The sequence below is a fragment of the Cajanus cajan genome, chromosome 5, assembly GCF_000230855.2.
Source record: "Cajanus cajan strain Asha chromosome 5, NIPB_CcT2T_4, whole genome shotgun sequence".
NCBI classification, from domain to species: domain Eukaryota; kingdom Viridiplantae; phylum Streptophyta; class Magnoliopsida; order Fabales; family Fabaceae; genus Cajanus; species Cajanus cajan.
Genome location: NC_138521.1, coordinates 47,195,974 through 47,221,701, shown reverse-complemented (window position 1 = coordinate 47,221,701; position 25,728 = coordinate 47,195,974). Strand labels below are relative to the sequence as shown.

Here is a 25,728-nt window from a genome sequence, read left to right as displayed (position 1 = left end):
ATCATTTATTTTAAAAATATTAAAATTTAATTAATTAATAATTGTGGAAAATAAAAAATAAATTTGATAAAAAAATAAAAAATAAATTCCTTAAAAACTCTTTCAACAAATAAAAACTACTTGGTCCAACATAACCCAAATCAGATCCAGTTAACCAACTAATATATCACATTTTTGGAAATAGCGCCCTAGTCATTAAAGCCCGGTATTAATGACCGACACGGCATAGACTAACATTGAAATCTGGAAAACCTAACCTCACTCATGGAAGTTTGAAATATTACACATTTTCACCTCCCACGGCACCGAGGCATATATTCGAAGGCCTTTTCTATTAATCAATTAATGTATCCGTTTCAGACATGCAAATATAACAGCAAGTCGAACTAGAAATAAAGTACATCATCTAAAATTAAAAACATTGTAATAGCACCAGAAGGAACAAGGTTAAAGGCCTAAATAAGATACCAAATCACAGGCAAAATATCACTATTACTGCCTTGATCTTGATTCGGCCCGTCTAGCTTCATCTGGTGTAGAAGGAAAGAGCTCCACATACCTTGATCCTATGGTCATTTTATCCTTGGACATTGCCCTCTTAGCCTCCTCAGTAGAAACAAACTCCACATATGCCTCTCCAGTAGCTTTCCCATCAGGGCGACACGCAATGTGTACCCTATCTTCTATCAGCTTGAAATCTTTAAAGAACTCAACAATTTGAGATTTTGTCACTTGGAATGGAAGTCCACGCATCTTCAATATCTCAGTGTACTCCATTTGGTCTTTATCATTGAACCTCTTTGACCGGGACGGTGGAGGGCTACTACCATGGTAATCGGTATCATATATTCCTTCATAATTAATTTCAGAAGCAACAGCATTATAATAATCCTGCTTCTTACACCTGAACACTTCCACATATCTGCGGCCCATGTTCTGGCGATCTCTCTGCAGCGCAAACTCAACCTGCATTGCTCCTGCAAAGACTACAAAGGCCTCGCCTGAGAACCGGCCACTCTTGTTGACCAGCAACACATCCACAATGGTCAATCCAGCAAAGAACTTCAAGATGTCAATGTCAGTGCAGTTGAATGGAAGCCCCCTGAGACGAACCACAGGAAAGGGAGGGGGCTGGAAGCCACCGGCATATCCATAAGGTAAGCTGCCTGTCCCGCTGCTCACTGCGAAGTATGGATTGGATTCCATCATTCTTTGTCTCTTTGAGCCAACCTCGTACCCGTCCGAAACCCCCCCGCTTCCCAACATTGCCCTTCAATTTTCCATACCCAAAAAAAAATCCCCCACTCAACATGTTAATAAAGCCAAACCCAACCCTCTTCTCCCTGACACTCAATTTTAATTCCTATTCTCATAAATTTATGATATTCACACAACTCCCACAACCAAACAATATAGAAAGAAAATAACAAGATATAAACCAGACCACCTATAACAACAGAGAGTACCACACATGGACCACAAGCATATAGTTTTATCCAAGACACAATCCATTAAGCCAAACATATATTACAAACATCAAAGAGAGAAATTTCATACAAATTACAAACGAAGCAACCCAAGTTTGTGGAGCAATTTCCCTAATCTACACTACACAATTCAAAAGGTTGATTGTTTTAAGGTTAAACTATTCACTTGATCACTATAAATGTCCCCTTTTAAGTTTTAGTCCTTATACAGAAAAAAAAAAAAAAAAAAAAAAAAAAAAAAAAAAAGTTTTAGTCCCTACACAATTTTTTGTAGCAGCTTATCATCGCCAGAAAGTTTTTGTAGCAGTTTTCTAGAAGTCATTCTCTTTTATTAGCACTAGGTACTAAAACTTAACTATAATGCATGTAAATGAACCAAAACTTACAATTCTCTCATGTAGAGACCAAAACTTGACAACTATAGAGACCAAGTGAATAGTTTAACCATTAATTAATTAAAGAACCACATAAATGCAATACAAGCAAAAAGTTGCGTAACAAAACATTACTAACCATAGTCACGAGGTTCAAAGAAAATTAAACATTCTCACAGACACTCCGTATTTTCTCAGTCATATTCATTGGATATGTAAGAACCCCATAACCTCACATAAGATATAATAAACATTCAAAATCCCACAAAATTAAGAAACAAAACAATCAGAAAACATTTTCCCAGCCTGGGACCCCGTGAATATTTCGTTTCCCCAATCCACATGAAAAAAAAAGGCAAATAAATATAAATTCATACAATAAACAACCCCAATCACCACATAATTAAAACACACGCTAAAGACAAATGCTAAACTCAAACCAATCAAGACGGACACACAATTTCTAATGATACGCATCACCGCACAGGAGTGAAACCCCAACAAAAAAAAAAAAAAAAAAAAGCGAATTGGAGAGAAAAGCGTGCATTAGAGGGAAAGAGAAAGGGGAAAAGACGAAGCTACGATGACATACCCTCGGGGACCGTACATGTTTCCGAGATCGGCGAAGGATCGAGACAACGGCGCTTCCGTAGACGGAGGAAGACGATACGGATCCAGCGCTGCGACCACACGAAAGGGGAATCCCAAAACGCAAACCCTAGCTAGGGTTACCACGCGCTTCTAGTTCTACTTCTTCGCGGAACACTGCGCACCCCCTTTTCAGGTTTCTCTCCTCGAGTGTCTTTTTTTATTTTTCTTTTCAATTTTTGGCTTATTTTCTCACGTTTTCACCACGTCCTGCGCTACCAGAGGATATATTGCTGAATTTTATGTGATGACCAATTTACCCTTCGGCTTTGGGGTCTGCATGAACTATGATCGTTCGATGGAAGGGTGTTATGGGAAATGTCTATTACGGATATTCTTTTTTTTAAAGAAAATCAAATTGGCCTTTTATATTTTTGGGCCTGGGCTAAAGAAAAGGCCCAACTAAACATAAATGAGGACTGATATGCAATGCAATAAGGATAAGTATATGCTATTTACACATTTATCTCTCTCTATTTTTCTTAAAGAATTGAGGTCAATGTTATAACAACTTACATACACTACTTAATTAATTGAGTTAAACCTATTTAGTACACATTTTTATTTTTATTTTTTTTATTTTTTTCAAAAAATTATATTACATCTTCAATTGTTGCTCATACTTTTTAAAATTCCTCTCTTTTTCTCCCTTGTACTGATTTTTCATCATACCTCTTACTTTTTTGCACTTCTCAACTTCTTTTGCTCACATATTATATTTGTTTTTTTTAGCTTCATTGTAGGTGGACTTTGTTCTTATTGTTTCATTTTCTTTGTAATAATAAATGCAACAACAAAAAATGTTTTCATTATATATCAAAGAATTATTTTTATATTTTAAAACTTATTATTTTTATTAAAGCTTTATTAATTATTATTGAACTTTCAATCCTCTTTACTAGTAGTGTAAATACAATACGCAAACTTGTATGCTATTAGGTAGGTCATAGATGGCTCATGAGTTCTTTGGTAAACTTTTTTTTAGATACTCTAATGTAGCATGTACATCTAGATCTATGCAAGGACTAGGGGTGGGTATATGGATCCGGGTTCGCGGACCGGTCTGTAAGCCCGCGGATTTCGCAAATAACGGGTCCATTTTTTTCAAATCCGTATTATTATATTTGATTTTTGAGCCTGGTCCATGAAGTCCACGAACTTGACGGATTTAATCAACGGGCTCGCGGGCTAGTCTGCGGACTTCACTATTTAATATTTTTATATATTAAGACTTTAATATTAAGTTGTGTATTTAATCTTTTAAACTATTATGACATTAAAACTATGTTTAGTTTGTATGTATTTGTTATTTGAATCATTTTTATGACGATGTTTCTATTATTGAAAGTTTGGTACTATTATATAAGTATTTATAATTATTTTTATTTTAATATTTAATATTTTAATCCATTTTAACTGTTGATAAATTTAAGTGTGATGAAATTTAGCTTATAAATAAAAAAATTATTTTTTTCTTCTAATTTTATGTTTTTTTATTTTTTAAAAATTTATTTTTTGAACCATTATTTAGATCCGCGGACCGGTCCGTTATCCGCGAATTTTGGCAGGCCGGATATGAGCTTAAAAAAAAGTCCATTTATTTTACAAACCGGACTTATCCGATCCGTATAAAACGCGAGTTTTACTAACCGGGCCTTAAATGGGCTTGACAATCTGTATACCCACTCCTAGCAAGGACCACCCAATGCTTCAATTTGTAAAGAAAGAGCAACAAAAGCACAAACAGGAATTGAAGGCAAAGACAATAATGGATGTTGATCCACCATAGACCAATTTTTGCGCTTGATACTAAGCCTAGAGTAACAATTTTGTAGTCATAGTTGTCGGACTCCTTTTTTAGGAGGTCTTACTCATGAATTTGTATTAAGGTACTCTACACGATGTATTGTTACATATTTACAGGAAGGACTAACCCACACAAAGATTAATCAGTTAGGCATAAGGGTAAGATCTTACCCCAACCTAAACACCCACAAGTGAAGACATATGAAGATGATCTTGTGATGAAATTATTAGTTTTCTGTGTTCATTCTATTTTTCATGTTACACTTTGAGCATAAGGTGAGATGTAATTACTCTTGTCATTTTGTTTCACTTCAACAAACCTTACTTATAGTGACATACAAAAAGTGTCACTATAGATACAATATATGTAGGTATAAATCTATTTAACATATAGTTACACATGATTTTACTGTTGATTTTGAATGAGATTTGTGTGTCACTATAGTCTATACCTACACTTTTTAATAATATACAAATATATATTGTATCTATAGTGTAGGTAAAAGTAACTTTTAGTGACAAGTATATGTGTCACTATAGGGTATATGTCACTATACGATAATTTTTTTGTAGTGTTTGTTTCTTTGTTAGGATGAACACCACTTGTACAAGAGGTCTAGTTGGACATAAATGACAATGTTGGATGAGTGGAGTAGGCTTCACTTAATAGTTTTTTGGGTTGGATTGTATGTCTTGGTTTAGTTTTAAACATGTTCTTAAACACTAGTCTTGTTTTAATTTTGAATTATTTGTTAAATGGATTTTGGAGTGCTAACAAAAAAAATTATTGAAGTTTTACCATCTTGATCATTGAGATATGGTGTTCTTTACTTGCAAAATTATTTATATTTAATTATTCACTTTGCATAAGTTTTGGAAAATAAATTAACTTTGACGACAGTTTTATATAATTAAATGAATTCAAGATAGAAGGTGTCACAAATATACACCTTGCTTAGAAAAGGCAAATATGTGAAGGTCAGAGCAAGAAAGGAGTGAATACTAGAGCCAATGAATGAAGTTGGCCGACCAGGAGTGGTCGTGACCTGGGTGGTCTATAATACTCACTACGAGCCTGAAGAGGCTGAACAAATAATATTTGTACTTCATTGAAGATCTAGTGGAACCCTTCATTTGAAAGAGACTGGACGTAGCTCAGTTTGAGTGAACCAGTATAAAAATACTTACACTATTTTCCAATGTTTCAGACGCACTTTTATTTAGTTGATTTAATATACTGAAAACTTCGTCCAATGCTTATCATCCATTACAACCATCTTCAGACAAAAATCACACTTGTTTAATTTACTATCTTAAAGAACGGTTTTCGCTTAAGAATCATTTTCCCTGTACAGACGATAAACTTTCAGACGCAAAAATCTCTTGTTGAACCAATCCTGCGCAGGTACTACTAAGCATTCAAAATAACATGTTTACTGGATGAAGAAGGAGTCTCTTGCGAAAAAGTTTTTAAAATTCCTTTGTTTACACATACACATATTCAACCCCCCCTTCTATGTGTTTTTCTACTGACTTCATAGTTATTATTGCATGAGAATCTTAGTGTATAATTCTTTATATTTTTTTTACTTAATAACTATATTATATTAAGTGTACACTTTCGCACTATTCTTCACTTTTGGTGAGAAAAAATAATCTCAGAATCTCCTTTTTTGGTAACATCTTTATATATATATATATATATATATATATATATATATATATATATATATATATATATATATATATATATATATATATATATAACACTACACCAAAAGTGGCAATAGATAGCGCTTAATTAATAAGTGTAGTGTTTTAAAACATAAAACATTAAAAGAGCGCTTAATTAAATAAGCGTCATAATAAGGATTTATATAGAGAGCGCTTATTAAAAAAAGTGCTATCTTTGTATTATTTTATTTATGAAAAATTATATTATAGCGCTTTTTTAAAAAAGTGCTTTCTAAAAAAAAAAATAGATAGCGCATTTGAATAGAAGCGTTATTTATAAGATTTTATATAGAGAGAGCTTAATAAAAAAAATGTTTTCTTTGTGTTATTTTATTTAGAAAAAATATGTTATAGCGCTTTTCTAAAAAAGTGCCTTATAAAGAAAATAAATAGATAGCACGTGTGAATAGAAGCTTCATTTATAAAATTTTATAAATTAATTATTTTTAAAAAAAGTTATTATGGCGCTCATTGAAAAATCAGTTTTGTAAAATAAATAAAAACAAAGCACTTATTAAAAAAAACGCTTTCTATTGGTCCCTCACGTTCACATTGTTATTCACTGTTCAGATTTTTATTCACGCTTTCTATTAGTCCCTCATGTTCACATTGTTATTCACTGTTCAGATTTTTATTCACTGTCTCTAGCCTCTCGGTTCTTTTCCTATTCACTGTCCCTCTCGGTTCTTTTCATATTCACTGTCCCTCTCGGTTCTTTTCATATTCACTGTCCCTCTCGACCTTCATGCCGTAATCATCTTTATCACTCCCGTAATCATCTTTATCACTCCCGTAATCATTGTTGTTCTTAAAGTGTATCTCAAGTTACGCTCAACATTCACATTATTGACTCATATTCCAGGTTTTTATCATTAGGTGTTTCTTTTTTTTTTCTTTTTTTTTTCTTTATCGAATATTTTTTTTTCAATTAATGCTTAACTTTGATTCAAGTTTGAAACAAATATTAAATTTCGTTTCTTTGATTTCTGTACTTTTTCTTTAATCAATTTTCTTTGATCAATAGATGAATGCAATGCACCGTGACAAATTACGTGATGAAGACGTTAATCTATGACAAATTTCAAGATATTAATGTCTTCCATGGAGAAATCTAGGGCTTTTTTTTTGCAAGATACATTGTTGACTAGGCTTTTTGCAAGATTCATTGAAGTTACGTTTGTTTCTTCTTGTATATGCGATTACCTTCTTTGTTGTGAATGATGTATGATGGTGTTGTTTTCAAATTTTAATAATTAGACAAGATTATCTCTGCTTGATTGCATTTGACTTTCTGGTTTTGTAACCTTTTATACTTACCACTATTGCATTCTTTCTGTAACCTTTTATACTTACCCTTGTGCCACCGAATAAGAAGGGGCTTGGTTCATAGGGTTGTAGTGATTGGTAATCTGCATATTTTACAACAAAACATTCAATTAATCACAAGACACAAATGCACAAAAAAAAACAAAAAAAAAGAAGTTTTGCTTCCTATATTATCAAATATATGTACATATCTATCTAACATGAATCGCATCCCATTATAAAGCCACTAAAACATGTATTCTACATATTGTCCCTCACTAAATAATTAAAACACAAACTTCTTACTGTGCCACCGAACAAGGAGGGACTTGGTTCATGGAAACTGCAGTAACTGATAACCTGCAAATTTCCAAAACAACATTCAATTAATCACAAGCCACACATCCACCCAAAACAAGATTTAAATAACTTTGCCTCCCACGCAAGCATGTGTACATATCTACCTAGCTTAAGTCACATCCAATTATAAAGCCACTAAAACATGTATTGTACATAGTCCCCCACTACATAATACAAACATGACTTACTATGCCATCAAATTATTAAACTAATATTTACTCACTTTTTATTTACTATTCATTGCAAGTTCACCTTACTGGTAATTTACTAAGGCATAGCATTAACATCCATCTGGACAATGCAAACTTCAAAAAACATGGACAAACAAGGGAAACATGTAGACAAAATGCTAGGGAGGGTCGGGGGAGAATGAAGAAAAAAATAGCAAAGGAAGCAAAAAAGAAACACCACACAAAATAATAGATATGAGATATTATGGAAACTTATAGAGATTCCAGTCGTGCCTTTTTATTAGCCTTCTTCTTGTTCTTTCTCCATTTTTTTGAACTAGAACCATCATCAATAGAATTTGCTGAACCAGGTTGCAGAGATACATTGATGGCTTCAGGAGGGATATCTTGTTTTGGCATTTGAAATTCTTCAGAGGCGGAAAGCATCTTGGAAGACTCAGGAAATTCAACTTTAGCTTCATTATAATCAGACACACAGTCTGTAACTCCTGTATCTTTATGATCCAATCTAACAGCCAATTGTCCTGCATTTGTTGTGGGTAACTCTGCATTGGCCTATAACAGAGGTAGGCTCCTTCCTTTGAGTGCATCATAAAATATAGACTTTGACTTAATCATCTCAATGATCTTAATTAGTTCCTGAGCTAGGATCACCTGCATTAAATACTCATTTAGTAGGTAGGCACATTTTTACCTAAAATCCACCCAAAACATGTAATAAAGCATATGCAAAAGGATACCCATAATTTTTCGAATAGTAGCATGCGTTGTTGACTACTCTACTTCCTTTTTGATATACACGTGTTCCTAAGGACATGAGTAAGCAAATCCAAGCTTACTTAATGATATACACGTGTTCCTGAGAACATAATTCCAATACCACGTGTTTATAGAATATGCACCATCCATAGTTATCTTATACCACGTGTAAGTGTATGCAAGAATATGAATACAAGGTTTCATGCATGTTTAACTTTATCTAAAGTTATTTTTATGTGCAACCTATAATGAAAATAAAAAACGTAAAAAAAATGTAGTAAATAACCACTTTAATTTCTACTTTAATATAAATAAATAAAAAAGGTTATTTTAACTCAAGGTTCATATTTTATGAATATAATATATAGCACATCATAAATATCGGTGGCACTGTTTTCCTAATTATTGGTGTATAAATTTTTGTTACCAAGATAAAATGTATGGTTACCTTAAAAAGCCAACAGCAATTTAACAAAATGAAATATGATAACTAATTTTGATTCAAGAACAATATTATTAGTAGTGATGATAATATATTAATTATTATATATGTCTAAATTTTCTTTCCAAAATTATTGACTTTAACTGGTTTGCGATTTTGGCTAAGACACTTTTTTTAATATTTATTATTATTATTACTTTTTAATTAAAAATTAATTTATTTTTCTCTTAAACAAGTCACTTTTTAAAAATAAGTTGACTTTCCAAAGGACAAACTAATTAATAATGGAAGTTTTCAAAATTGGGTGTTAGTAATATTAATTTTTATTTTATTTTTTTTTCAATTTAACAATGTTGAAACATGGTAGGAACTATTTTTCATATTTACCTTATTAACATGGTGGGAAATGAAGTAATAATAATTCATGTTAGCTAAATGGTCCATTAAATCCAGTCACATAACAAAATCAACGGATACCTAAGTTAAAATAACTTTTTTTTATTATATAACTTATTTTAATATATATATATATATATTCAGTCTATCATTATATAGATTAAAATACTAGTTGATTATAATCACTTTAATTGTCAAAAAATTATATTAAAATTTTTACTTTAATTTTATCTTATGGCAGGTTGATATTGTTGAACTTGCAACTACTATTGAAAAGATTGAAGGCCTTATTGTAATTGTTGAAAGTTTTTCCTTTACAGATTTAAAATATTAAGATAAGTCTTTAAAGAATTTTCTTTTTTATTTTATTATTTGATGTTTGAAAAGTATAGATAAACAATAATTTTTTTAAAACCATGCATTTATGTCATTAGATTTAACATTGATGTAAATATTATCAATGACTAATACGATAGATCAATAAAAAATGGATCGAAAATGGATGTCTGCTAGTCGATTGTCAAAAGAATATGAAGATGGGGTGAAAGAGTTTCGTAGATTTGCAGTTGAGCATGCAAAAGATCCTAGTAGAATTATTTGCCCTTGCTTGAAGTGCTGTCATTCAAAGGTAGTTAATGCGGATGTGTTGGAAGAACATTTAGTATGTAATGGAATTGATAAAAGTTATTCATGTTGGACAAAACATGGTGAAACTAGAAACATGGATGTTGACCATGATTTACAAGATAGTGTTAATTATGCACCAAGCGAGCCTGACACAACATATGAGTTTGACCAAGTTGAAGAGATTGTAAATGTTGTTGAAGAGGATCTTCGTGATTGTCCTGAGATGTTTGACAGATTGGCAAGTGATGCAAATACACCATTATATGATGGTTGTACTAAGTTCACAAGATTGTCAGCAATGTTAAAGCTACTCAAATTAAAAGCAGGAAATGGATGGTCTGATAAGAGTTTCACAAAATTACTCACTCTTTTAAAAGATATGTTGCCAAAAGATAATGTACTTCCTAATCGGATGTACGAGGCTAAAAAAATGTTAAGCTCCATTGGCATGAGCTATGAGAAGATACATGCTTGTCCTAATGATTGCATTCTTTTTCGAAATGAATACGCATCGCTAGATAAATGTCCTAAATGTAATGTCTTGCGTTATAAGAAAAACAAAGTGGCAGCCAAAGTGGTATGGTACTTTCCTATAATACCAAGATTCAGGCGCATGTATCGTAGTGTAGAAGATGCAAAGAACTTAAGATGGCATGTAGAGGAAAGAATATGTGATGGAAAACTTCGACATCCTGCAGATTCTCCTCAATGGGCAAAATTTGACCATGATTACCCTAATTTTGGGGAAGAACCAAGAAACCTACGCCTTGCATTGTCTACTGACGGAATAAATTCGCATGGTATACAAAGTAATTCCCATAGCACATGGCCTGTTGTTATGATTATATATAACCTACCCCCGTGGTTATGCATGAAAAGGAAGTTCATGATGTTGTCTATGTTAATTTCTGGACCTAAACAACCAGGGAACGACATAGATATATACTTGGCTCCTTTGATCGAAGACTTAAAGTATATGTGGAATGAAGGTGTAGAGGTGTACGATGGGTATAAGGAAGAAAATTTTAAACTAAGGGCAATGTTGTTTGGAACTATTAATGATTTTCCAGCATACGGTAATTTATCAGGATATAGTATCAAAGGAAAGTGTGCATGCCCTATATGTGAGAGTAATACAAATTGGATGTGGCTAGAGCATGGTAAGAAAAATGTATTTCTTGGCCATCGTAGATTTTTACATTCAAAACATCGTTATCAAGGGTGGAGAAAAGCGTTTAATGGGAGATTAGAAGAAGGTAGAGCCCCTGAATTATTGTATGGTGATAGGGTTTTTGAAAAGGTTAAGGATATAACCAATAAATTTGGTAAACCTTTTGCGGCAAATCTAGTAACTAGTAGATGGAAGAAAAGGTCAATTTTTTTTTTATTTTCCATATTGGAAGTCCTTATATGTAAGACATTTCCTTGATGTGATGCATATTGAAAAAAATGTTTGTGATAGTGTGATTGGTACACTACTGAATGTGCCAGGAAAGTCTAAGGATGGCATCAATTCCAGGTTAGACTTACTCAATATGGGAATTAGAATAGAATTAGGACCAATAAAGAAAGGTAAACGCCAATATCTACCTCCAGCAGCTTATACTCTATCTAGAAAGGAGAAAATTATATTTTGTAAGTTTCTAGAAGGAGTTAAAGTTCCAGAGGGGTATTCTTCAAACATTAGGAACCTAGTATCTATGAAGGATTTAAAGCTAAAAGGGTTAAAGTCTCATGATTGTCATGTTCTCATGGAGCATTTAGTACCAATAGGTATACGCTCCATTTTGCCTAAAAAAGTGCAATGGACCATAACTAAATTGTGTTACTTTTTTAGAGTCATTTGTAGCAAAGTGATTGACCCTGGAAAATTGCAAGCATTAGAAAGAGAAATTATTTTAACTTTGTGTGAGCTTGAGATGTATTTTGCACCTTCTTTCTTTGACATAATGGTCCATCTTACCATTCACCTAGTTAAAGAGACACAATATTGTGGGCCAGCTTATATGAGATGGATGTATCCAATGGAGCGTTATATGAAGATATTAAAGGGGTATGTGAAAAATCGAAGTCGACCAGAGGGTTGTATTGTGGAACGATACATACTTGAAGAAGCGGTTAAATTTTGTACTGATTACCTCTCTAATGCTGAATCAATAGGGCTTCCAAAGTCTCGACACAATGGGAGAATTGAAGGAGAAGGTATTATTGGAAATACAATATTGACCATATCGAGGAAAAATTGGGAGCAAGCACAATTGTATGTTCTACACAATGATGATGAAGTCCAACCATATGTTGAGAGGCATAAAGACATGCTTAAGAGGTTAAACCCAACTAGGAATGACAATTGGATAATAAGAGAACACAATGGGAATTTTATACAGTGGCTAAAAAATCACATTTTTGCAGAGTATAATGCAAATTCCTCTTCAATTTCTAATAGATTGAGATGGTTAGCAAATGGTCCAACTTTTCAAGTCTTCTTGTACACTGCATATATGATTAATGGGTATACATTTTATACAAAAGCACGAGATGATAAGAGTACCATGCAAAATAGTGGTGTCACTTTGGTTGTTGAATCTATGCATATCTCAAGTGCTAAAGATAGAACCCCTATCTATGCGAATATGTCATATTTTGGGGTGATTGAACATATATAGGAGTTGGATTACAAGACATTTCAGGTTCCCATATTTGGTTCCAAGTGGGTTGATAATAATAGTGGAGTTCGACAAGATGAGACAGAGTTTATGCAAGTGAACTTTAATAAGGTGGGGTACAAAGATGAGCCATTTATCTTAGCATCACAAGCTCAACAAGTTTTTTATGTCACTGATCCTATTGATGCCAATTGGTCAATTGTGTTGTTAACCAATAAAATAAATGATCACCAAAATGAAGATATAGAGGATGAAGATACAAATGTTGAGGATGACCCATTGTATGAGATATCACATATACTTGACGATGATCCAACGGTAGATGATATCCTATATAGGACAGATGACCATGATGAGGGGATTTGGATCAATCCATCATTTTGTGTCCATAAGAAACAAAAAAAAAATTTAATTTGACTAGGAAGAGGAAAAGGTTGGTTTACACGTAATATTTACATTATATTGTTAATTTATTTTTATTTTTATATCTTTCCTTTATATCGATGGTAACATTTTTTATCACTCTTTTTTCTTGTAGGTAAATGGCATCTCCTAGTCAAGATGATAGCTTTGATTCTAATGAACCTAAATGGAAGAAAGGTGTAGTTATTATGAAGAAAATCATTCGAGCTAGAAGTGAAGGAAAAAAAATAGATGTAATGTATTTATTTTTTGCTTTGGAATCTTAGTTATGTTTCTTGTTTAAAAATTAATATGTGCTTATTTTTTTTATTAGGTTTCATGGAATGCAAAGGGTCAACCAATTGAACCTGGTGGAACAATATTCATTAGTTATCTCGGGTCCATTGTCCGATCTAACATTCCTATAACATGTGATAATTGGAAAGTTTCGACTCTAAGTGCCAATAAGAACATGGTTTGGAAGGATATACAAGTAAAATATACTAATTATATCTACTTATTTTAAATTAGTTTCTATGGTTAACCAACTTATTTCGATTATTACTTTTTTGACAGTTAACTTTTAATGTTGATGTATCACACAAGAAACATGTACTAAAGGTGACAAGTAAATTGCTTAGGAATTTTAGAACTTACTTGGCTAATTGTTATCTAAAGGATGAGAATGGAAATTATTTAGATAGTCCATCTATTCAACCTCCTGAGCAGTATGCATCCATGATCATTGAGGATGTTTGGAGAAAATTTGTTGCAAAATGTATGGATGAATCTTTTTAGGTATAATATCCAAATATAGTATCGTTATCTTTTGATTCACAATATGTACATATAACTCATTTACTACCTTTTTATACAGGAAATAAGCAAAAAAAAAAATAAGGAGAGGGCATCACACTCTAATAAGTACCCTTATAGGGCCTCACGTAAGGGGTATGCACGCCTCGAGCAAGAAATGGTAAATCACTACATACACAAATATATAATATACAAGTTTCCAATATGAATTCTAACTTGTATGATCATTTTCACAAAAATTAGATAAAGAAATCAGGATCAAATGTTACAAGTGTTCCCCGTCAAGAATTGTGGAAGCATGCTCGTGTGAACAAAGCTGGAGAAATTGAAAATGAAAATGTTCAACAAGTATGGGATAAATGTGTAAGTAAAATATTTTCATAATAAAATATGACTTACAAATAGTTATGGTATGTCTTATAGCGAGGTTATATGCTTGATTTTTTTTTATTTATATATTTTAGGAATTGTTATCACAAACTATACATCCAGAGGACATAACTGATGCTCATTCAGACATTCTTTCTCAAGCTTTATGTGTTCCAGAGTATCCTGGTCGTGTTAGGGGTGTGGGATTTGGAGTCACTCACAAAGACTATTTTCTACCAAAAAAGCGACACACACAACAGGAACATGATTTATTGATTGCTCAAATGAGAGACATGAGTGCAAGAATGGCACGAATGGAAAAAGAGATGTTGTCACTTAGACAAAAGGACTCATCGGATAGTACAGAACAACTTGATGCTTGTAACAGTAATGGCAAAGGGAGTTGCACAATCCCATCTAATAACTTTCCTGAGGTAATTAATTTCTCCATATTAATTAGCTTCAATATTTTAGTGTAATTTACTTACTTTAAATTCGTAATAGGTCTCTAAATTTACTTACTTTAAATATTCTATAATTTAATTATGTTTTTATAATGTAGGGGGTTTCATGTTGTAAATTATTTGTATCATCACCGTTACTTTGCTTGGTTGCCCATGGAAAGTTGCATAATATTCAGAGTGATACATTGCATGGGAGATCCCTACCTAATGGACATGTAAAAGTTAGTATAGATGTTGTTGTAGAGCCAGATGTCTCCTTGCCAATACCTAATATGGATGATGACATAATGACAATAAGGCAAGCAATAGGTACATTTGTGGCATGGCCAATCAACCTCTTACAGGTTGCTGATGAGATATGTTTACACAATTATATTAATTCATAATTGTTTATGAAATAATTTACCTATTAGCTAACTTGTTTAATTTGTAACTTTATAGGATTCCACTATATCTAAAAAGAAAGGGGTTAATAATATGAATGACTCTATTGCACCAAAACCAAAAAATCGAGGGAAGATGGTTATTCAACATACCCCTCGCACTATAATTCATTGCAATCTTCCTGAATGGTGAAACTACCTCTCTTTACACTTGAAATTGAAGTCGACAGAGTCACTCCCCCTATAGAAATGGAGAAAGGCATATTTGGACTTGATGAACATAAAGAAATAGTAAATGGAGAAGTTATTGGAGAAGTTATTGATCATGGATGGCTAGGTGCTGCTGCAATTTCTATATATATTGGGTACGTCATAAAACTTTGCATCATTAACTTTTAAACTTTAATTAGCTCATTTATGATATTACTAATTCATTATTATATTGTTTTTCTTTCATAAGGTACCTGTATCACACAATTGTTAAGCCAAATCATATGGTGTTCTTCTTCTTATCCCCTCAGATAACAACACATGAATTACCTGTGAAAGAACGAATGCAAAAAATAGTTAGTATTTTTGTTGATAATTGGGTGCTTGATAAGTTTGTTCTTGCACCAATCAATACAGGGTAAGACTTTATTTATTCTGAACTTTATTAGTAATAGATTATTTTGAAAGATAAAAAAATTAGATTTGTTGATTCTCTTTATTTTTTTTAGCCAACATTGGGTGTTGCTTGGAATCAATCTTAAAATGGAGATAATTCATTATCTTGATCCATTGGAGAATGACATAAGTATGTGGCAAGATTTGAAGAATTTGTTTGACATGTAAGAATATACACATGGTTGACATTTTGTGTGTTTTGTTGTACTATGTTTTTTACTTATATGTATATATATATATATATATATATATATATATTATCTTTATTAACTAGGGTTATACAAGCCTACCGAGTTCAAAGAGGAGCTATGGTTTCAAAGTCTAAGTCAAGTAACATCAATTGGATAACAATTAAGGTAAATTATAATTGCTATTTGAAAATCAATCAATGGTGATAATTTTAATTATATTGATATTTTTGCCTTTTGGTTATAGTGTCTGAAGCAATCAAATGGCAACGATTGTGGATATTACATTTATCGGCATATGAAGAAAATTATCACCTATTGTGAAGGGGGGACAATTCCAAAAGATGTATAAAATATATTGGTTCCTTATAATTCCTTTTATGTACAATCTCAGTTGGTTTATTTTATTTTATTTTATTTTTCAGTACTTCCCTAGATGCAACGTGCAACGATATTCTAATTATCAAATCACAGAAGTTAGAGAAGATTGGTGTTTATATGTCATTAAAAAATGCTTGTAGGTTAGTATGTTCTGCTATAGCATTTTTAGGCCATGCCACTTTTCTTTTATGCTATTTTTTTTAATCTTTATACATTTTCTTTTATATTGTATCTAGTTGGTGACTTATAATTTTTCTTTTCTTTGTAGAACCAATGGACTGTGGAATATTCTAAGAGCGAGAACTACATGATATTGGACAAGCATTGATTATATGTTACTGTCGACTTAATGTCAAATAACTAAATGTAATATGTTAGGTCTATATACATTTCCTTTTTTTTTATTTGAGTCTAAGACTAGGAGTTGCATGGTAATGGACAAGCATTGATTGTGTTTAGATATATGTAACTATTATTGCAACAAACTAAATGTAATACATGTTAGGTTTATATAAACTAATCTTTTAATTTTAATGTATACATTATACATTATATTTTTGAATCAAATTTGGCTACATTGTTGATTGATTGTTATAGTTCTATGTCTTGGGATTTATTTTTGCATGCATAGCAAAATCAACAAGTGTCAATGATGTAAAAAAATTATTAAAAAAAATTAAACATATAGATAGCATTTATATAAGGAAGCACTTTCTATTGGCTAGAATATAGAAAACGCTTTTGCTACAGGCACTTTCTATAAGATAAACCAAAGACAACGCTTTAACATAAAGTGTTGTCTATACATTCAAAGATAGAGAGCACTTCTTTTTAAAAGCAGCATGTAGGTACTTAGCCATATATAGCACACTTAAAAGGAAGTGTTTTCTATTTGCATATACATAGTTAGCGCACTTAAAAGGAAGTGCTTTCTATTTTCATATACATAGATAACGCTTTTTTAGAAAAGCTATCTATTAATAGACATCGATCAAATAGAGAGCGCTTTTTAAACACTGTCTATCATTAAAATAAGCGTCATTTATTGATGTTTTTGACGTAGTATAATACATTAATATATAAAATAAATGCATAATATAAATGACCGATTACAAACTTGAAATATCAAATAAAAATATAACTTTATCCAATATTTCTTACTAAAATATTTTGCATGTTGTAATGTCAATAGTGACTATTAGAGAGAAATAATCATGCTAATAACATATTATAAAAAAAATAATATAAAATTAAAAATTTATTATATGGAAAAAAAAATAGAGAAAAAAATATTTGTATTTATGAATTGTTATTTAATGAGAACATTTAAAGATTTTTTATTCTCTTATTTTAGTATTTTTTATTTTTAAATTAATTTTTGATATATTTTTTAAAATTAATTAATTAATAATTAAATATAATTTTATATTATAATATAAATTATTTATCATAAATCTATAATATAATCTGTATAGTAAAAAATAATTCTTTATTGCAATTTTAATTATAATATAATTATACATTAAAACTATTTATTTATTTAGTATAAATTTAATTATTTAAAATATAAAATGATCATGTTGATTGTATATGTTTAAATAATAGTTATAATCAATATTTAATTAATAAAAAGCTCATGTAAGACAGTAATAAATAATAAAAAATGAAGAGGTAATTAATTATAATTAATTTTTTTAATATTTTTCATTTTAAATCTAGGCGTACTGCGTTAGATCCAGAAAGGAGCAGGAGTTATAAAATTATTAAATCATTTTTTTTAAATATGAAACACATATTCACAGTCTTACCCCTAAAAAGCCCAAAATATCTCCTCACCAGTTATATTATATTATCTAAATCATACTTTGGTATAATAATATAATTAAAAACTTTGTACTATCTAAATCATAAACTGATTATGTATAAAATTCGTATATCATAATATAATTAATTTATTACACTTTCGTATTTTCAAAATTGATAATTCAATTATCTAAATCATATTTTGATTCCGTAAAATATACTTTTCTCGCCTATTTTTTCTTATTGATTATTGTCTTATTTTTTAATTCATAAAATCATATTATTATATTTAATTATAGTAATTAAATTAATTATTAAATATGATTTTAGTCCCAACAAAATGAAAAAGTTTTGACTTTGATCTTTGTGAAAGAATTCTTTTATTCTTGTCTTCTAAATTTTTTTGTTAACTACTTATTTGTTTATTAAAAGGTTAAATGATCATATTAAATGCTATCTATAACCATTAATAATACTATTTAGTGTATAACATTTCTAAAAAAAATTATAAATTTTTAAAATAAATGCATGCAGCCGCGTTAAATCTTGGGGTCAGCTATCTCACCCTTTAAAGAGCCTCCAACGTAACGAGGAGATTAGTCACTGCTATCGGCAGTGGATACTCCAAGCACGAAAAAAAAAAATTAATGATTTTAAATTTTAGAGAGATAATAATCAAAGAAAAATATTTTTTTTTCAGATAATCAAAACTAAAATTTATTCATTTTACAGGAATTAAAAATATTTAGTAATGATTAATAAAAAATCTTACAAATCCTGCTCATTTTACAAAAATATAAAAACATAATTAAAATTTATATATATATATATATATATAGGGAGCATATCAAGTGAGAGGAAATTTATTATGAGAGATGAGAGGGTTAAAATATAACCCTTAGATTAATCAAGTGAGAGAAAATTTAGGTTTAATCAAGTGAGAGAAAACTAATCTAAGGATTATATTTTAACCCTCTCATCTCTCATAATAAATTCTCTCTCACTTGATATGCTCCCTATATATATATATATCAATAAGAAGATTCTTTCAGCTTTTATTTCGTCAAAGATTCTTTCTTTCCTTTTATATTATTATTACATACACATATTTCATATATAAATTTGTTTAAAAAACTATTACATATCTTAATTGATTAATAATTAATAAATATTGTCATAATATAATAATTTATATCAAATTTTACATTTTTAATTCTTGATTTACATTGAATAATTTATATTCAATCATCTTTCAAATCTATACTAATATATGATGGGGATACCTTTTTTAGTAACTACCCTAGTTTTCACATTTTTTTGACCATTCTACCCTTCTATTTAAAAAAAATTAGAAAAAATATTTCTTTATCAAATTTACTTTTATCTATACTAATAGATTAATCATAACACCAATAATTTGATCAATATACTTTTATTATTTATTTTTTATTTTTAATAGAGGCACGAAGTGCCTCAACCCCACTAGTATAAATAATATACATGCTAAATATTTGAATTCGACTCTTCTAAAGTAAAAGATGTATTTTAGAAGATAAAATATATACTTATAATTATTGATTAAAAAATTAATGATTGAAATTTTTATAATATTAAATACATATATAATAAAATATAAAATTAATTAAAATATTTACTATATATTTTTTAATCCATTATTATTATTATTATTATTATTATTATTTATTCTCTAAAATGAAATCTCTCCTCACTTTAGGAGTCGAATATTAAATATTCACCTCCTCACAAGAATCAAATCCTAAATATTCACCTTAATAGTAAAATGAATATTATTCTAAAAAAAAAATCATACTTTATTAGTTTTGGTTACTTGATAGAATCATGTCAAGGAGGTCAAGAGGTGACACTGTGAAGGATCTAAGAGGAATGTGTTAGACATGAAGATTTGGGCTAAGTCCGATGGGTTTGGTGGGCCCAAGTTGCTTCCCACATGGGCCACATCTTGAGATCTCCATTTTCCTTTAATTGTATATATTATATTAGTATAGGTTTCATATATTTTAGTCTTGTATTTTGAACCACTTTAGAATAGGATTTTAGGCCATAGGCTTCACAGGCCTAGTTTTGGGTTTTATGGGCCTTTGGGTTTTTGGTACCCAATATTAGGCTCATTTTGTTCCTTTTATTACTTCCTATAGATTGTATTTGGTTGGCCAATGTATTTAGGCCTTTAGAGTAGGAAATTGGAAGAAACTTTAAATAGGTAAGTAATGCCAAATTTAAGTTTCATTTAGGAGCCATTTGAGTTGAATTTAGGTCACATGTTTTAAGCCATGGGTGGCTGAACATGTGCACATCTAAATCAAACTCAAATGCTTGATAAATGCAACTTAGAGGCACCTTGGATCCATATCTCACGGAAGTGCACATGGGGCTGGAAATTTGAATTAAAATTTGGGCGCCAATTGCATGCTTAGAGACTTGGTGCCAAGGAACCTTGCGTCCGGACCTATTTAAGTCTCTTCCTTCACATTTGTAATCACTTTTGATCAAAGAGAAATCTAAAAAAACTCATTCAGCCATTTTCTCTCCAAGAGTCACCGAAGTACTTAGCTTAGCTTTAGGGATTCTACTCCTTCTAAAGCCATCTGTGGGCAATCCTCTTGCTCTCCTAGCTTGAGTACTTCCATCTTAGATTTGAATCATCAAATCTAGTCTTCTTCGCTTACTTTCTCCGGAATTGAGGTCTTAAGGACAAGATTGTGTGCGGACTCAAGCAAGGAAGATATAACACTCCATCTCACCTACTTGGTTCCATCATTACATTATACTATTATTTTTTACAATACTTAATTAGTTTAAATCTATTATAAAATAATCACAAATATAATAAGAAAGTGATTATATAAATATATATATATATATATATATATATATATATATATATATATATATATATATAAATGAAAGTAGTATGAAAATTGTGAAGCAATTATAACAAGAGATTATTATAACAAAGAATTTCTTATTTTTTTAACTTATTATTTTAAATTTTGAACTAATATTTATTTACTAGTCATAATATTAGAAATTAACTTTTTCATTTGTATAAGTTCTCACATTTTATGAATATGATTTTTAGTTGTGTATCTTACTCGTACATTAGTATATATTGTAAATTATAAATTTAATACCACATAGAATAAATTTTTATCATTTTTTAATTTATAGAAATGCATAATTACTCAATGTAATTTTTATAGTTAAGAAGAAACTCACGTATGAGAAATGACCGATTGCAATTTTGGATCATAAGGTGAAGAAATTGGGGACAAGTCTATTATTCTTGTCAAAGTTATTTCGGATGTTGTCATTGGTAAGATTACATGGGATTTAAAAGATAAGATCAGAGATCAATATTTATTTTTCTTCTCAAGTAAGCCAATTTTCAAGGATAAAAACATTTTGTTGTTGGAGAGAATTGTAGTACTATATTCTTTATATGCTTTAATAATTAAATGTATGATATGTGATATTTAAATGTTGATTTATTTTGATTATAGTTGTTTTAGAGCTCTAAGGATTAAAAGTGTAACGTAGTTAGTAGACTGGAACGGGACGTTCCCAAATTGGAATAGACAGTTCCAAACTACTAAAATAAGGGTGATTTAGTAGCCCAGAATGGGTCGTTTCCAAACTGGAACGGACCGTTCCAAACTACCAAATAGGCCTATAAATCCTAGTTGAGAATGGGCCGTTCCAAACATGGTCATTATAAGTTAAAATGCAACTCTAGAACAAGCCGTTTTGGTTTGAGAAAGGACCATTTTGGATGTGAATTTTACACATGACGAATGAGTGCAAAACGGGCCGTTTAAGATCCGAAATGGGCCATTTTGGCCACTCCAGACTTCTATAAATAGGCCACGTGCATGTAGTTGAGGAGAAAAGAAAAAAGGTAACTTGGATAGAGGTTTTAGAGAGAGGTTTTAGAGAGAAGTTTTAGAGAGAAGTTTTAGAGAGAAGAACTCTAGGTCTGTGAGCTCCTTTCTCTCCTGAATTTCGCTGTATGATTCCTCTTCTCCTCTAGATCGCTAATCTCTTCTGTCTTCTCTTGGAATTCAGGCTAGGAAGCTTGCTTTTGGAGGATTGAAGTTTCGGGTTGAGCTTTGGAAGGAAATTCTACTTCTTCTCCGTTCTTGGCTATTATGAGCCAATTTTCAGGTGAGGGAAGCTATAATGTTTTTCGTTTAGTTGCATGTGAGTTTAGTGACTCAATTGATGCATGAAAGTCGAGGATCCATGGCTAGATCGGAGAATTCACTCATTTTTTGGGGTTTTGGGAAAAATGGAATTTTTGGTGATTTTGATGCATCGGATAGGTGCATGTTGATTTTGAGTTTGTTTTTGTGTTGTATGGAGCCTATGCATTGTGTTTTTGTGTTTGCATGTGGCTGGATTTGCTGATTTTCAGGTGTTGGAGGAGATTTTTGAATTTTTGGAGGTTGTTGTTTGAATTTATGTCGAGCGCAGTTCTTGGCGTTGGGCGTGCATTCATCAGAGGCACCCATTTTTGATCATGCAGGGCACGAGGTTAGTCGCACCAGGCGTGATTGAAAATGGGGGGTCTCTGGATGGGTCATGCCGGGCGAGGGAAGAACCACGTCGGGCGTGATATCAGATAGTGAACTTGTTTGTGACTTTTCTAGTGTGGCGCGGGGCACGAAGACCTTTGAAGGTCTCTGTGTGGATGATGCCGGGCATGGGTAAGCTCGTCGGGCATGGAGAGACTCTTGATGGTCTCTGTTTGGAGCACGCCGAGTGCAGAGTGGGTGCGTCGGGCGTGGAGACTCTTAGGAGTCTCTGTCTCAAGGACGTCGAGCGCGAGTTGAACGCGCCGACCGTGAATGAGTTTTAGGACTCTCGGGTTGGGATTAGGCTGGGCGCGATCAGGCTGCGCCGAGCGTGAACATGTTTGTGAATGAAATGATGCTAATGCATGTTAAGTTGAAGTTTTGGATCATGTATGTATGATATATGATGTATGGTGAGGTGTGATTCATATCTATGCTTGGTAATGATATATATGAATGTTTAAATATGATATAGCATGAGTATATGTTCATATGAGTATGATTATTGATCATGATGGTGGGTAGACCATGTTGTTGGGATACAAACAAGTCAAATATGACAAATAATAACAACTTATATAATACAAACATACTTCAATGATTGAGAGGCCTTTTGGGTGATGACCAAAAGCAAAACCGTGAGGGCTAAGGCCCAAAGCGGACAATATCTCATCATTGTGGAGTATGTTTGTGTAATAACCTTATAAAAATATTTCATAAAATATCCTCTCAGACAAATACCATAAAATAACCCCATCACATGTATGATGTATGATGCATTATTGCATGTGATGCCTTATGGCATGAGTATGATTATTGATCATGATGGTGGGTAAACCATGTATGATGTGTTGATGCATAATTGCATGTGATGCCTTATGGCATGAGTCTAGCCTAGGGCTTGAGGAAAGGGAAAATGTTTTCGAACTGGAAGAGCTCACATAGAGTCTCTTGAGAGTGGTGCTTGGATAGGCCACTGATATATGAGAGTGGTGCTCAAGTAGACCACTGGTTTTGGGTGAGAGTGGTGCTCGGGTAGGCCACTGGTTTGGGTGAGTCTCCTCTAAGTCCTTAGCTAGTGTTGGAGTAGAGTATGAGGTCGAAGGTTATTCTCTTAACCAAGTATTGGGGAAGGTGTGTGGTTCCATGCGGATAGTCGGTGGGCGAACTCCACAAGTGACTTGGTAATGCATGCCAAGGTCGTGGTAAGCCTGTACCTAGTTGTGCTATACCTGACGGTGAAACCGAACTTCCAATTGTGTAAGTGATATCATCCGAGTAAACTCGAGGGAGGATTTATATCCTATTTAATTGTGACCGAGCAGGCGCATTTAGCGTGAAAACAGTTGGGGTGGTTTCGGTAGGATTGGGATGTCACTTACACTGCTCTGCTATTAGAGAGATCTCCTAGGTGTATGCGTGACGACGCATTAGATGATTGATATGCATTAATATCTGTGATGAGTTGCATGTATTGCATGATTATTATGATGATGAAGTGTATGGTGTTTGACTTCATGTTTGATGAATGGATGATTGATTGAGATGGAAGTTCCTTTGGGACTTGATTTGGATGCACGTGTAGTATAGATTTTATTCTATACTTGTATGATTGCTTTTTGAACTCTAGCTTACCCTTCTGTTTCTATGTTGATGGACTGCGATAATCATACTTAGTATGAGAACAGGTCAGGGCTAGCTTGGAGTTGAGGTGACCGCTACGTTGATGAGGAGTTTGTCCTAATGTCAGAGTTACCTTCTTGGGTAACTATTGTGTGTGCTTGACCGGAACTAGGAGGTTATGATTTTGGGATGACTGTACATATATGATGCTATATTTTGTACATAGAAACGTAGTTATTATTATATTTATATTTATACACCTGTATGTATGAGTCATTCAGTTTTTATATTCTCTTAGTTCACTAGTAGTAGTGCGATTCCTCTAAGGGTAGGGACTATGGCGGGTCGTTACAAAGAGATTGTTGAGAGTTAAGTTGGTTATACTTGTTGAAGTTTTTATTTATCTAATTTGTTATAATGTTATTTTCTTTTACAACCTAACCCTATTTTTCACATAGTTGGATTGTAATGATCATACTTTGATATAAGTGCAGATCGAGATTAGGTGACAGGTTTGCTGGGAGATTGGTCATGCAGATGAACATGTTTTATTGTACTGTTATGATGTAATATCTTGTATAGATTTGCTTGATTGGCGATAGAATTTTATGTTATTAGTATTTAGTACCTTTGATGTATATTGTATACATGTAAAAGGTTTACATGTAACCCCACAAGAGACTGTTTTATGTTCTTTTATATCTTATATATATATATATATATATATATTTGTTGCATGAATGTTCAAGATTATTACATGAGAACTTTATAATAGTTGAATACTTTATATTTTTCACTACATAATAACTGTACTATTCTAAGTGCACTAGCTTGTTCGATACCTAATATTTTTAAAAGTTTGGTTTAACTTATTAGTTTGTTTAAAAGTATATTTTACATTAACAGTGTTAATTAAACCAATAAATTTAATAATAAATAAATTAATAAATCTATTTTTAAATATGTGTGAGTCATTTTTCCTAATTTTTGTGATAAAAAATAATTTACTCTATTATTATTATTATTAAAATTTAGAATTTAAAATAAAAAAGTTATTGTAAGAGAAACAAGTCATGCACACGCATGTACATTGACACACACTCATGAATAGGTGTAATAAAAACATATTCTTATAAAAAATATCTAAATATTTCCTTTATTCTATTTGAAATATTTTAAATAAACAACCATGAAAATGAAGGAAAAGAGAAGACCAAAATGTGAC

General features: G+C 31.6%; 2 protein-coding genes across 3 annotated transcripts; one reads left to right on the top strand and one right to left on the bottom strand.

The window, feature by feature from the left end:
• Positions 1–315: 315 nt before the first annotated feature.
• On the bottom strand, positions 316–2,720 carry LOC109791245 (RNA-binding (RRM/RBD/RNP motifs) family protein). 2 transcript variants are annotated; one of them, XM_020350513.3, is made up of 2 exons: positions 2,454–2,720; positions 316–1,270 (listed from the first exon to the last, which is right to left on the bottom strand). In XM_020350513.3, exons 1-2 carry the CDS (start codon positions 2,468–2,470, stop codon positions 493–495), a joined length of 795 nt encoding a protein of 264 aa, XP_020206102.1. In that variant the 5' UTR covers positions 2,471–2,720; the 3' UTR covers positions 316–492. The 2 variants fall into 2 exon arrangements, with proteins under 2 accessions (XP_020206102.1, XP_020206103.1); XM_020350514.3 differs by having other exon boundaries at positions 316–1,181; positions 2,454–2,719.
• A 7,269-nt stretch (positions 2,721–9,989) lies between these two features.
• Positions 9,990–11,986, top strand: LOC109814420 (uncharacterized). Its single transcript, XM_083074478.1, has 3 exons — positions 9,990–11,454; positions 11,621–11,902; positions 11,967–11,986. The coding sequence occupies exons 1-3, from the start codon at positions 9,990–9,992 to the stop codon at positions 11,984–11,986; spliced, it is 1,767 nt and encodes a 588-aa protein (XP_082930604.1).
• Positions 11,987–25,728: the final 13,742 nt, after the last annotated feature.